The following is a 14,099-nucleotide window of genomic DNA, read 5'->3' as shown; positions in this document are numbered from 1 at the left end:
CTTGTTAACTAACATACTATAGCTTTGTAAGTAATTTTTCCAACAATTGTTTACAGACAGATTATTTCACTTAGAATTCACTTTATCACAATTCCAGTGGGTCAGAAGTTTCCATACACCAAGTTGACTGTGGCTTTAAACAGCTTGGAAAATTCCAGAAAATTATGTCATGGCTTTAGAAGCTTCTGATAGGCTAARTGACATCGTTTGAGTCAATTGGAGGTGTACCTGTGGATGTATGTCAAGGCCTACCTTCACACTCAGTGCCTCTTTGCTTGACATCATGGGAAAATCTAAATAAAATCAGCCAAGACCRCAGAAAAAAATGTTACACCTCCACAKGTCTYGTTCATCCTTGGGAGCAATTTCCAAACGCCTGAAGGTACRACGTTCATCTGTACAAACAATAGTACACAAGTATAAACACCATGGGACCACGCAGCTGTCATAACGCTCAGGAAGGAGACACGTTCTGTCTCCTAGAGATGAATGTACATTGGTGTGAAACGTGCAAATCAATCCCAGAACAACAGCAAAGGACCTTGTGAAGATGCTGGAGGAAACAGGTACAAAGGTATCTATATCTACAGTTAAACGAGTCCTATATCGACATAACCTGAAAGGCCGCTCAGCAAGGAAGAAGCCACTGCTCCAAAACRACCATAAAAAAGCCAGACTACGGTTTGCAACCGCACATGGGGACAAAGATCATACTTTTTGGAGAAATGTCCTCTGGTCTGATGAAACAAAAATAGAACTGTTTGGCCATAATGACCATCGTTATGTTTGGAGGAAAAAAGGGGAGGCTTGCAAGCCAAAGAACACCATCCCAACCTTGAAGCACGGGGGTGGCAGCATCATGTTATGTGGGTGCTTTGCTGCAGGAGGGACTGGTGCACTTCACAAAATAGATGGCTTCATGAGGAAGGATAATTTTGTGGATATATTGAAGCAACATCTCAAGACATCAGTCAGGAAGTTAAAGCTTGGTCACAAATGGGTCTTTCAATGACCCCAAGCATACTTCCAAAGTTGTGGCAAAATGGCTTAAGGACAACACAGTCAAGGTATTGGAGTGGCCATCACAAAGCCCTGACCTCAATCCCATAGAACATTTGTGGGCAGAACTGAAAAAGCGTGTGCGAGCAAGGAGGCCTACAAACCTGACTCAGTTACACCAGCTCTGTCAGGAGGAAAGGGACAAAATTCACCCAACATATTATGGGAAGCTTGTGGAAGGCTACCCGAAACGTTTGACCCAAGTTAAAAATGTAAAGGCAATGCTACCAAATACTAATAGAGTGTATATAAACTTCTGACCCACTGGGAATGTGATGAATTAAATAAAAGCTGAAATAAATCATTCTCTCTACTATTATTCTGACATTTCGCATTCTTAAAATAAAGGGGTGATCCTAACTGACCTAAGACAGGGAATTTTTACTAGGATTAAATGTCAGAAATTGTGAAAAACCGAGTTTAAATATATTTGTCTAAGGTGTATGTAAACTTCCGACTTCAACTGTACTACCCTATTGTATCAGCTCTATGAGCAGATGCACACACTTAAACAGATTAAAAAACATCTTATGGAACAGCGGGGACTGTGAAGAGACACACGCACAGGTACAGACACACGCATACGCACACATGTGCTAGTACACACACTCTACACACATGTACATTGTAATATTGTTGTATGGTGGTATTATACATTTTCTATTGTTGATATGTAGTGTGGTAATAATATTATATGATGTACTGTTTTATCTTTTGTTTTATGTGTAATGTAAGTGACTTAATGTGTTTGGACTCCAGGAAGAATGCTGCTGCCCTAATAAGTACAAATACAAATACAAATGCACTATGATAAGTTCAGAAGTTCAGATAAGTTCAGTGTTTAGTCAGCTCTGCACTAAATATATTTCTGGACTTGCCCAAATGCATCTCTTGTGCTTGGATTGTGCTTGGATTTTCGAATGGCTARGATTTTATGTGCACACGCTGTGCTGAGCATACATTGTGTAAAAGATGAACCGACAATCTACTGAGTGTACTGAATTCTATGCAGGACCTATGCACCTTGTCATAATGTAATTGTCATGCGACTTAAATAACTGTCTTTTGAACATACTTTACTGTATATTTGCGTTTGCATTCTTAGTTAGTAGGAAGATCATTCACGAATAGGAAGATTACCTCATCCTTTAGAAGAGGTACGACGGGTGGTGTGATTGTACCAGTCTCAACACATGCCTGTGTGTTTAACTGGATTTACACTCCCCCCTTGTCCTTCCCTTCCTCTCACCCAGCTTATCATCTAACATACTCCTGTGTGTCTATTACGCGTGCAAGCAGCGTGTGTATTAAGTATCTGGTCCGTTTGTGTTCTGTGTACTGTGTTATTCATTAAATACAGGCACAGTTACTTTGACAAACTGACAGAGTGTTGCCGTGTATCTGCCTTCTTCTCAACGCAACACACAKGCAAGGAGACACACGCGCATGTACATTCTGTAAACACGAGCTTCCTGATTGCCAGAGTCAAATTGAATCATGGTAATATATGCAAAACCAGTCAATTTGCCCTCGTCAAACAGAGCGCTGTCAGAGCACGCAAACCTAAAAATAATTATAAACTAACACTTTTTTTTAACACATTGTTTAGAGGAACTTGTCCGTAGTTGTCTCTAAACGATATTTAATGTAATAATGTTTTTTTACATTAGGTACGTTATATTAAGGATTCCTCAATTTGTCCATGTAAAGTACAGTCATTTTATCTGATAAAGATAATATTTCATAATACGTTTATGAACGTTGGTCTGAGGGCAAAGGAGAGAAGAATCTATCACTCTGTAAGAGTGATATTATACCTCTATGAAGCAAGGATAAAAGTTTAGATGTTTCCATGCCACCTTTTAGGGTATGCAATCTTTATTTCTATATTCAGCTAATTATACACTGTACCGATAACTGCCKAAACAATGGAAACACTTGAGTAAATGAGGGATACAAAGTATATAATAAATAATGAATAATAATTTAGTGGGTGCTTATATTTGTCCTATTTTACACATGTACAAGTGTGTATTGTAAATGTACAAGTGTACATTAGAAATGTGTTTTTTTTGCATATCCCAACTCCCCCTGACCCACCCTCAGATGGTTGTTTTGAAGACCCGACACTAGGCAACACAGTGACTAGGGTCTGGTTTCAATGATGGACTATTTTGGCAAAGAGGAACTCAAGCAGATAGAGTAGTGACATATGGCAGTGACATAGTTCCTCTATGCCAAAAGAGTCCATGATTGAAACGAGACACGAGTCACTGTCTTGCCRAGGGTCTGTTTTTTAAAACTTCTCAGGAGAATGGGGTCATGGCCAGGTCAGCTATTACCAGCAGCGACCCTGGAGCAATTAAGGCTAAGTGCCTTGCTCAAGGGCACATCGYCAGGCTTTTCACCTTGTCCACTRGGGAATCGAACTAGCGACATTTCGGTTACTGGCCCAACACTCCAACCACCTGCTACCCACAAACGAACGCTAGGAGCTGAGATTGAACCCACGGTCTATGGAGCAGGAGCTCTCTGCTTAGACCACTGCGCCATCTGTCCATTGAAAGCAGGTGCTTTATTAAAAGTAGGGCACGAGTAGATGGGCATGAAGACGATGTAAACCATATGCCATGGCTGTCTTAGTCACCAGATCTCAACCCGATTGAAAGCTCATGGGAGATTCTGGAGCGGCGCCTGAGACAGCATTTTCCACCACCATCTACAAAATATGAAATMATGGAATTTCTRGTGGAAGAATGGTGTCGCATCCCTCCAATAGAGTTCCTAGACACTTGTAGRATCTATGCCAAGGTGCARTGAAGTTCTGGCTGGTGGTGGCCCKACYCCCCATTAAGACAATACTGTTGGCGTTTCCTGTATTTTGGCAGTTACCTGTATATGTACAGTGATTTGAGAGTAAACTATGCAAGAGTAAACTACCCTTGCATTTGGACCCATGTGACCCTGCAAAAGAAAACATGCATGAGTCACTGTGACAACAGGGCACAGGAAATGAAAAGGCATAATTATACAACCACAAATTGGGCCTTAAGGTCAGAGACGTGACATGGCCATCGCCTGAATTCAATGTCTTTGGAAAGGACACCTTGGAACACAAAGTCACACAGTGTCCAACGTGCTTGTCAGATGCACYACTTTGCCTGAGAAAACAAAGCAGACATGTTTTTTTTTACTGTTATTTGGCTGTTTATTTGTGTTGAGTCATGGCCTAGTTGTGTTTGTGCGTATGAAATGGAGACAAAAAGCTAAGCCCTCGGCAGAGTTCACCTGGGTTAGCATGTTAGCCTGTAATGCCAATTTCCTGCTCTTATCTCCTCTGTCACATTGTGCTGGGCCACACTGTCAGTCTTCCAGATGACGATGGATAGAGATTTAGCATTGCTACATGGCTAATCTGAAAAAATGCAGGGTAGGCTATACTGGCCCTGGTTATCTGGGCTGAAGATCTTACTGACCATGCACACACACACACACACACACACACACACACACGCTCTTATACACACACATGGTTTTAGGACTTTGTAGGGATTGGACACGCACGCAAACACTAGTGGTGCGCTGGTCAAGCTGTAGACRACAGTCAGAGACGGCAAAATTATTTTTTGACATGGGGTGCAATCTCAAAAGAGAAATCTCTTTTGCCTGATTTAGATATGTTTCTGCCTATAATTTCTGACATTTTGGTAGGCTATTTGTTAGTCAACTTGTCTATAATTATATACATGCAGCTTCCTTTCTCTCATTATATGTTGCCCTAAAAGACAACTATTTCAGCACCGTTTCACAATGCTCTGAGACAAGCATGGGGACTGGTCTTGATAAATCAATGAGATATTTATTTTCACTGAATCTCCATTTGGATATTGGTTYGACTACAATTAGGGTGTGGAAATGTTATGTTCTTAGTACTGTAACCTACTCCCGACCGTCACGTTGAACAGCGCCATATTTTCTGAGGGTTTTTCTTGGAATAGAACCACCATAATATTATTCAAATTAATTAAGCTACATTTCATAAAATCAATCCCATAAACTATTTTCTTACAAAAAAAGGTTACAAATTCTCTAGTACAGCCAATATTTAAGACTATCAAATGCTTCTCAAAGATGCCCTCTGGTGGTCAAACTAACACTAAATAGCATTAATGGTGTCACGCCCTGACCTTAGAGATCCTTTTTATGTCTCTATTTTGGTTTGGTCAGGGCGTYAGTTGGGGTGGGTATTCTATGTTCTCTGATTTGTATTTCTATGTTTTGGCCGGGTAGGGTTCTCAATCAGGAACAMCTGTCTATCGTTGTCTCTGATTGAGAACCATACTTAGGRWGCCCTTTTTTCCACCTGTCTTTGTGGGAAGTTGACTTTGTTTAGGGCACATAGCCTGTAGCTTTACGGTTTGTTTTGTAGTGTTTATTGTTTTGTTCGGKGTCTTTTTCTAATAAAGAGAAAATGTACGCTCACCACGCTGCACCTTGGTCCAGTTCTTTCGACGGCCGTGACAAATGGCAACAGTGACTGACAATTAAATAACGTGCAATACATGCTGACCACACCACTCGTGTAGCGTGCACGAGCATTGCAAAATAAATGTACACATACATGTTATTCAATCATAGCACCCACACTCCTCCCACGCGCCAACAAGCATCTGCATTGTCAGGCGTTAAAATAGAAGACAGTTCTATTTGTGATGCTGAACGCGGTGCAAGTCCTGCCTCTCCCATCTCTTCATTGGCTTATAGAAGCAGATAACCATCTGCTCATTGGTTATACCCACGCTTGTGATTGAAAGATGAACTTCGGTCGGTCGGTCGTGGTAAAACACCTTTTATTATGAAAGTTAGATGCCAATCGCTATATAAAGTCCAAAGAAGAAAAAGCCTGGAAGGAGGAGAGATGACTAGAAATTATTCGGTTGACCGTTTTATGCGTGGATTAATTTTCGGAGTAGAAGACCTTGTGCATTTCAGGAAAAATAACAACTCAACGTTTATATCCCAGTACAAATTCGCTAGCAACAGCAAGCTAGCTAACTAGGACGAATTAGCTAGCAACTGCAAGCTAGCTAAATTTCCAAAAATGTTTAATGCTTTTCGACCTGTCCTCAAATTAATATAATTGGTTGAGAGTTTGTTTTGATATTTCAAACTGCGTGTCGTGATCGCGTTTGGTGTGGGGGGACAAAATCAATTTGCACACGCACGCACCCGGTTTGGGTATGGTGATGGAAAGTGTGCTGCAGTATGATGCAACTTTTAAAGGAAGAACCACTGAACTCTATTTCTCCACTCCTGTTCACGAGTCAAAATGTTGCCTAAATTTGATGCAGCCTATAATTTTACTGCAAGAAATGCCTAATTCTGCAGGAGTTAATATTAAGGCTATGTGAGAGGTTAAAATGCTATAGTCATGTCCATATCTCAGTTTCCATTTAACTCATCTGAATAGTAGGCTAAAGTTCCCTTGACGTGCCACAGGCCTATTTGAAGTCCCCGTTTTGTGACTGTCGAATTTGTGTAGAGTCTTAACAATCATCACACACTGATCTCATCCTCTTTTACCATTTCACCAAATCTTTCCCAAACATGACTTTTCTGTCTCGTCCCTTCTCTTTATTTTCAACTCTCCATTTCGCAGCTTTAAAAAACAAACTCTGACACTGTCCCTTTTGCCTCCATGGATAACTTTTTCTGCCCGTCCCGAGTGTAGGCTATTTGGTGCGGATACAGTTCAGTTCGGCCCTAAAGCTAAGGCTTAAGCACTAATGCCAGATCGCCTAAAATAATGAAAGAAAAACCTCAATGTAGCCTATAGATGTAAATTGCACAAGAATGATACATTTAAGGTATTATTTTCTCTTTATTCAACCTGCCCGCCACCCACCCATTCACACAATATTTAATGATCCTAAAACCACCCGCCCCGCGGGGACTGCGGGTTATGAGTCAACCCGCACATCACTAGCACGCACACACACACACACACACACACACACACACACACACACACACACACACACACACACACACACACACACACACACACACACACACACACACACACACACACACACACACACACACACACACACACACACACACACACACACACACACACACACAGTTGACTCACCCGCAGCTGGTCTCCAGCAGACTATCCCCGACCTGCAGAGACGCCATGCCAAAGTCTGCTATCCTGATGTTGTTCTTCTCATCTAACAACAGGTTCTCTGGCTTCAGATCTCTGTGACTGTGGAGAGGAGGAGGGAAGGAGGGAAGGAGGGAGGGAGAGGGAGAGAAGGAAAGGGTAAGGGAGAGGGAAAGAGAGAGAGAAACATCATTTACACAAGTACCAAGCAGAGGTGAAAACAAGAAAACCTGACAATCTTACAGGACTGGAATTATGCATTTCCCAGGAATGTTGTCCAGGAAATCTATATGAAAATATATACATTATACTATCATTTCCTTTGATGAGACGCTAATGTTTCCGCTTTCCAATAGTCCAGTGTCAGGCTTGCTCTTTAGGGTCTAGGCAGGGATARTGTAAAAGCACTTTGTGATAACTGCTGATGTAAAAATGACTTTTATCAATGCATTTGATTGATTGATTGATTGACTCACCATATGGAGTGACTGTGGCAGAAGTCCAGAGCTGAGATGATCTGTCTGAAGAACTTCCTGGCCTCCTTGGGCGTTAACCGTCCCTTCTTGACCAGGTAGTCAAACAGCTCTCCGCCTGACACGTGCTCTAGCACCAGATACCTGGGGAGGGAGGGAACCACACACGTTAGATACACAGAATAGAYCTTTATATATCATATTATATATATTATATCATATCTCTATAGTATGTGTCCAGGCACGACTCCAATAACGTCATTAAGTTTGCCGACGACGCAACAGTGGTAGGCCTGATCACCGACAATGATGAGACAGCTTACAGAGAGGTCAGAGACCTGGCCGTGTGGTGCCAGGATAACAACCTCTCCCTCAATGTGATCAAGACAAAYGAGATGATTGTGGACTACAGGAAAAGGAGGACCCAGCATGCCCCCATTCTCATCGACGGGGCTGTAGTGGAGAAGGTTGAGAGCTTCAAGTTCCTTGGTGTCCACATCACCAACAAACTATCATGGTCCAAACACACCAAGACAGTTGTGAAGCGGGCACGACAAAGCCTATTCCCCCTCAGGAGATTGAAAAGACTTGGCATGGGTTTCAGATCCTCAAAAAGTATTACAGCTGCACCATCGAGAGCATTCTGACTGGTTGCATCACTGCCTGTGGTCGGAGGCCGAGCAGTTGCCATACCAGGCAGTGATGTAGAGCGTATGGCCCAGTACATCTATACTAGGCGGTGTCAGAGGAAGGCCCTAAAATTTGTCAAAGACTCCAGCCACCCTAGTCATAGATTGTTCTCTCTGCTACAGTACTGCATGGCAAGCGATACCGGAGCGCCAAGTCTAGGTCCAAAAGGCTTCTTAACAGCAACCTACATGTACATATAACCTCAATTACCTCGACTAACCTGTGCTCCGCACATTGACTCTGTACCCGTACCCCTTGTATACAGCCTCGCTACTGTTATTTTACTGCTGCTCTTTAACTATTTGTTATTTYTTATTTTTTACTTATCTATTTTTTACTCAACACTTATTTTTCTTAAAACGGCATTGTTGGTTAAGGGCTTGTAAGTAAGCATTTCACTGTATTCGGCGCATGTGACAAATACAATTGTATTTGATGTGTCTCTGGTTAGGTATTACAAAGATAGTTTACAAGATCCAGGACTGCTTGTAGTGAAAGGCCAGGAACAGCTAGCCTCAAGCTGGCACAAGCTGACTACACATTTACATTATATTGACATTTTAGTCATTTAACGAGGCACACCCAATCATTAATAAATGTTGATCCAGAAAGCACTGCTTTAAGTGCACCCTCAAGTGTTCATGTACATTTCTAACATTTGGAGTATTGGTCTTCCATCCATAGAAGMTCCTCTACTCTATAGTTGTATCTACAGCGGTTGCTACTGTGAGAGTATATGTGGTAACTCTTGTGATATTATCTGTGGTAGCTACTGTGCTAGAACTGTGAGAAAGCACTGAAGACACACTGTGGTATCCCTACTGTAGCAAGATACTCCACATTCCCACAACCCCCCTCTCACAACACTTCCTGATTTATTAGCAGATTAAGGGACCTGTCAACGCTAGTTAAATTAGGAACACATTCACACATGATTTGTGAGTGGGAAAATGTATCCGAGGCAAACACTTTGCGTCCGCGTCGGCGATTCGTCTGTGTCATCGGAATATTAGGAAAACAAATTCCCACACCAGTCGTCGCTGGCGACTTTAACAATTATTGAATAGTGCATTAAGCAGAGCCATTGGAGCAGGGACACAGGCGAGATTAATACATAAGATAACATATGGATCTACATTAAACCTACAGGCTTCTGAATAGGCAGCTAAAACTGAGGGAGACCCAATGAAACATTACATGCCAGTGTGAAAATGGCCCCGGAAAATACGTTTCTCAAGTGATTTTCAACTTGTATTTCTTGTTTGCTCAAGTGATTTTCAGCTTGCCTTGCTTGTTTGCTAACGTGTTGCTATGCACTGGTGCTTCTCCAAATATGCAATTTAACAGTGTAAGGGAAGCACATTTGTTACAGCGCTTCAGTGAACCAAATAGTTTTGGAAAGGACACTTACAAATATTTCTTGTTTTCGTAGACGTCGTGCAACTTTAAAACGTGAGGGTGCTCTATGAGTTTCAGAATGGCTATCTCTCGCTCCACCTGCAGAAAGAGAAAAAAAGAGGGGAAAGAGGAGAAATGAATAATATTAATGTGTGATTCAAAGTACTTATGGAATACTTTAATGGTCCTAAAAAAATWGTTTTTTAAACTGCATAGCTCACAGATGGATGTAATGTAAGTACTGACTATCCATGAGATCTTTAACATTGGAGCKCACTCAACAAAAACTATTTGGTGCTAGGGCCTGAATAATGAAGAGGAGAAAGCYCAGACACAAAGAGAGAGCATCGAGGAATGGAAAGGGAGAGTGCATGGGAGAAAAATAAAGACTGAGACAGCGAGAAGTGGCTGGGAATAAGAGACTGACTGACAGTGCCAGAGCCCATGTCTAGCCTGGCAGCTTGGGTCCATGCCAGGGCCTGCGGGAACAGAAACATGGCTACCACTTGTTAAGGGCCTGCTCCTGCCACAAAGCAACCACACACCAGCTAATTTCACACACTGATATCTGATATCACTCTATCGTAATACACCACGACACAGCAGATAGGGGGGGGGGGACATTTCAACTACCTGTTTACACACTCTGGAATGTGTGTGTGTGTGCGTGCGTGTGTCCCTAAACCATAAAGGTACAGAACCTCAGCACCTGATAACGCGGTAACATTTTCCAATGGACCTTGGGGCTAAACTTGAGGTAGGTTTATTGATGTGATAGAAAGGTACAGGACATATGTTCCTTGCATAGAACATTGGGTTATTTTGGCCACACACCACATGACTCACAAATACTGTGTGATCTGTACAGCTACTACCGACATTTGTGTCATGTTCTCTCACAAACAGTACGCCTACGTAGTCACAGAAAAAAACAGAACATAATGACAAGACACATTAGTGACCAATAATAAAAATGTCAACTGCGTTTTTCTAGCCTCCATACGTCCAGACAAAACAGCTACTCTTTGTGTACCATCTGTGTCATGAACCGTTACCCCGTACTGACATCATCATGAATGTCGTGTGGCAGCCTCCCTTTTGTGTGATACTGTCAAACTCAATAAAGCTTCATGATTCAAACCAATGTTACACTTCCTACTTTGAGATCTCACATTACAGGGGGTAATGGCAGCTCAGTGGGTAGGACACTTTATGCTTATGAGCATAGATCTACATTTGCCAACCATTAAATGACGTAAACAGTACATGAGTTCGATGAATATATTAATGTGTTGCAGTAGCTTCAGTATGACCAAATCTACCTACAAGATGCCAAGTGCAAACCTCAGGAGGATAGACATACACACACACATGCACACAGACACACATAACCCCCCCCCCCCCCCCCCACCAACAGCACCTACAGTCCAGAATGCTGAGTTGGATTTACAGAATGCCAGCTCAGTGAAAGAGTGTTGGCTAGTAACCGAAAGGTTGCAAGTTCAAATCCCCAGCTGATAAGGTACAAATCTGTCGTTCTACCCCTGAACAGGCAGTAACCCACTGTTCCTAGGCCATCATTGAAAGTAAATTTGTTCTTAACTGACTTGCCTAGTTAAATAAAGGTAAAATAATATTTTTATTTATTTTTTTATCTGTACTGAATGTCCTATTGACTGGTCTTCTCATTGGCTGATCATTAGTGCTGTTCCTGCATTATTAGGCTATGATGTTGGAACACACAAAGGTTATCTGATACGTTAGTGTAGCAGAGGTGGTTCAGTGAACTACACAATTGTGTGATTATTAACCCTGTCTGAGATCTGGAGACTTGTGTGTAGCTGCCAGAGTTGGATTTAACTCAATGGTTCTAAGAAAGTCTTAATCTTTTGAGGCACAGGGTTCAACACCCAGTAGGTCATACTAGCCTAGCATCAGAAGTATGAGAGTTGCTTGAGAGTTTGTGGAACATCTGGATGCACAGAGAGGACTAAACATTGCTGCCTATTGCACCATGACCCATGGCATATTGACCCAGTGAGCCAATTTAGCTAGCGTGGAATCATGGTGTTGATGCATGATTCTAAAGTTGGTTCTATGCAGATTTGGTGGCACACATACGCAACAGAGTAAAATGTTGTCATACTACACGTGAGGATCACAATGGGTCAGATCAGCTTGGCAATGGCTGACCAATCACCAGACCCTTCACCACCAGCAAAGGCGGGGAGAAGGGAACGGCAGGGGTTTTGACACCTCAACACCCGGTTGTAAATTAACTTCACTAGGGTAGGGGGCAGAATTGGGAATTTTGGATAGAAAACACTCTGAAGTTTCTAAAACTGTTTGAATGATGTCTGTGAGTATAACATAACTCATATGGTAGGCAAAAGCCTGAGAAAAAAATCCAACCAGGAAGTGGGAAATCTGAGGTTTGTAGTTTTTCAACTCTTTGCCTATCGAATACATATAGTGTCTATGGGGTCATATTGCACTTCCTAAGGCTTCCACTAGAGTCAACAGTCTTAGAACCTTGTTTGAGGCTTCTACTGTGAGTGTGGGGGCGAATGAGAGGGAATGTGAAGTGTGTCACGTTCTGACCATAGTTCTTGCTGTGTTGTGCTTGTTTAGTGTTTGGTCAGGACGTGAGCTGGGTGGGCATTCTATGTTGTGTGTCTTGTTTGTCGTTCTATGTTTGGCCTAATATGGTTCTCAATCAGAGGCAGATGTTTTGTGTTGTCTCTGATTGGGAATCATATATAGGTGGCTTGTTTTGTGTTGGGGATTGTGGGTGGTTGTTTCCTGTCTTTTTTTTCTCTGCACCAGATAGGGCTGTTTCGGTTTGCCACGTTTGTTATTTTGTATTTTGTAAGTGTTCACTGTTTATTKGTTTATTAAATATGTTGAGCACAAGCTACGCTGCGTCTTGGTCCGATCCCTGCTACACCTCCTCTTCAGACGAAGAGGAGGAAGGCTGCCGTTACAGAACCACCCACCAATCTCTGACCAAGCAGCGTAGCAACGGGCAGCAGCGACAGCAGCAGCAGCAGCGAGTTCAGGAGTGGACATGGGAGGATGAGATGGACGGAAAAGGACCCTGMGCAGAGCCAGAGGAATGTCGCCGCCCTAAAGCAGAGCTGGAGGCAGACGAAGACGAAGAGGAGGAAGGCTGCCTGTCACAAAGTGGGGGCGAATGAGAGGGGAATGTCTGCCAGAGAGCCCCGAGCTGGCCACGAGTGTTCACGTGATAGTTAGCTTGCACTCCATTGCAATTCTACAGACAAAGGAATTCTCCGGTTTGAACATTATTGAAGATTTATGTTAAAAACATCCTAAAGATTGATTCTGTACATTGTTTGACATGCTTCTACGGACTGTAACGGAACTTTTTGACTTTTCYTCTGCACCTAGTGATCGTGCCTCATGCATTTTGATTACTGGGCTAAACGAGCAAACAAAAAGGAGGTATTTGGACATAAATGATGGACATTATCAAACAAAACAAACATTTATTGTGGAGCTGGGATTCCTGGGTGTGCATTCTGATGAAGATCATCAAAGGTATGTGAAAAGTCCCCAATTGTCCTGAAATCCTCAAGTGAGCGTGCCATTGTCCTCCCCAAGTTGTATGTTTATCTTGCTCTGATATCTTGCAGTAGATCTCTCCCGTACTCTGTTTTCATACCCACTTTACCTTTCCTAATGGCAGCGTGCCATACCTCTACCCACATACCAACAAAGGGGCACTGACACACCCACAGGGAAAAGGGGGAAAGGGTAGAGGGGTGAAAGACAGACAAGACGAGAGGCGAGGGAAGAGGGTTAGGAACTAGGACAGTGAGGCACAGGGGACAGAAGCAACCAACAAAAACATAATTCTATTCCCATCAAAGCCCCCAATCTTCAAAGGTTCAGTCCCTGGGATCGGGGCTGGAGCCTTGGAGCAGGGGGAAATAAATAATGAAACCCTTTAAGCTTTGGCCCAGTGGCTGGCCTCACCAAGCCCTCTGCCATGCCAGCTTCCCCCTTTTTGCCTTCCTTCTCTCTGCCTTCTCTCACAGAGAGGGAATGAAGGAAGGAGGATGGGAGAGAGAGATTCAGAGAGAGAGAGCGAGATAGACAGAGGGAAGGAGAGAGAGGGACTGAGCAAGAGTTTCTTGGTTACAGCAGCACTCAAAACGAAAACGTTTCCCTTTCAATTTACTCCTGTCCCTTTCTCTGTCTGTCTCTCTCGAACTTGTCTCTTATTCTCTTATTTCTCTCTTTCTCTCTTTCACACTCTCTGGTTCTSGCTCAGATGTGCTATGCTA

The 14,099-nt window shown here is 42.7% G+C and overlaps 1 protein-coding gene across 4 annotated transcripts in view; it reads right to left on the bottom strand.

Moving 5' to 3' along the window:
- LOC111969192 (serine/threonine-protein kinase BRSK2) overlaps window positions 1-14,099 on the bottom strand; it is a 192,979-nt gene that overhangs the window by 39,334 nt on the left and 139,546 nt on the right. For all 4 annotated transcript variants that reach the window (XM_023995137.2, XM_023995139.2, XM_023995138.2 and 1 more), the window contains exons 3-5: window positions 9,803-9,888; window positions 7,705-7,845; window positions 7,214-7,330 (exon numbers count right to left, since the gene is read on the bottom strand). In XM_023995137.2, the coding sequence (XP_023850905.1) occupies window positions 7,214-7,330; window positions 7,705-7,845; window positions 9,803-9,888 (344 nt within the window). The remainder of the gene's footprint in view (window positions 1-7,213; window positions 7,331-7,704; window positions 7,846-9,802; window positions 9,889-14,099) is intronic.

The sequence above is a fragment of the Salvelinus sp. IW2-2015 genome, linkage group LG10 (genome assembly GCF_002910315.2).
Source record: "Salvelinus sp. IW2-2015 linkage group LG10, ASM291031v2, whole genome shotgun sequence".
In the NCBI taxonomy this organism is placed as follows: Eukaryota; Metazoa; Chordata; class Actinopteri; order Salmoniformes; family Salmonidae; genus Salvelinus; species Salvelinus sp. IW2-2015.
Note: the sequence above shows the minus strand (reverse complement) of the source record. Positions and strands in the feature narration are given on the sequence as shown.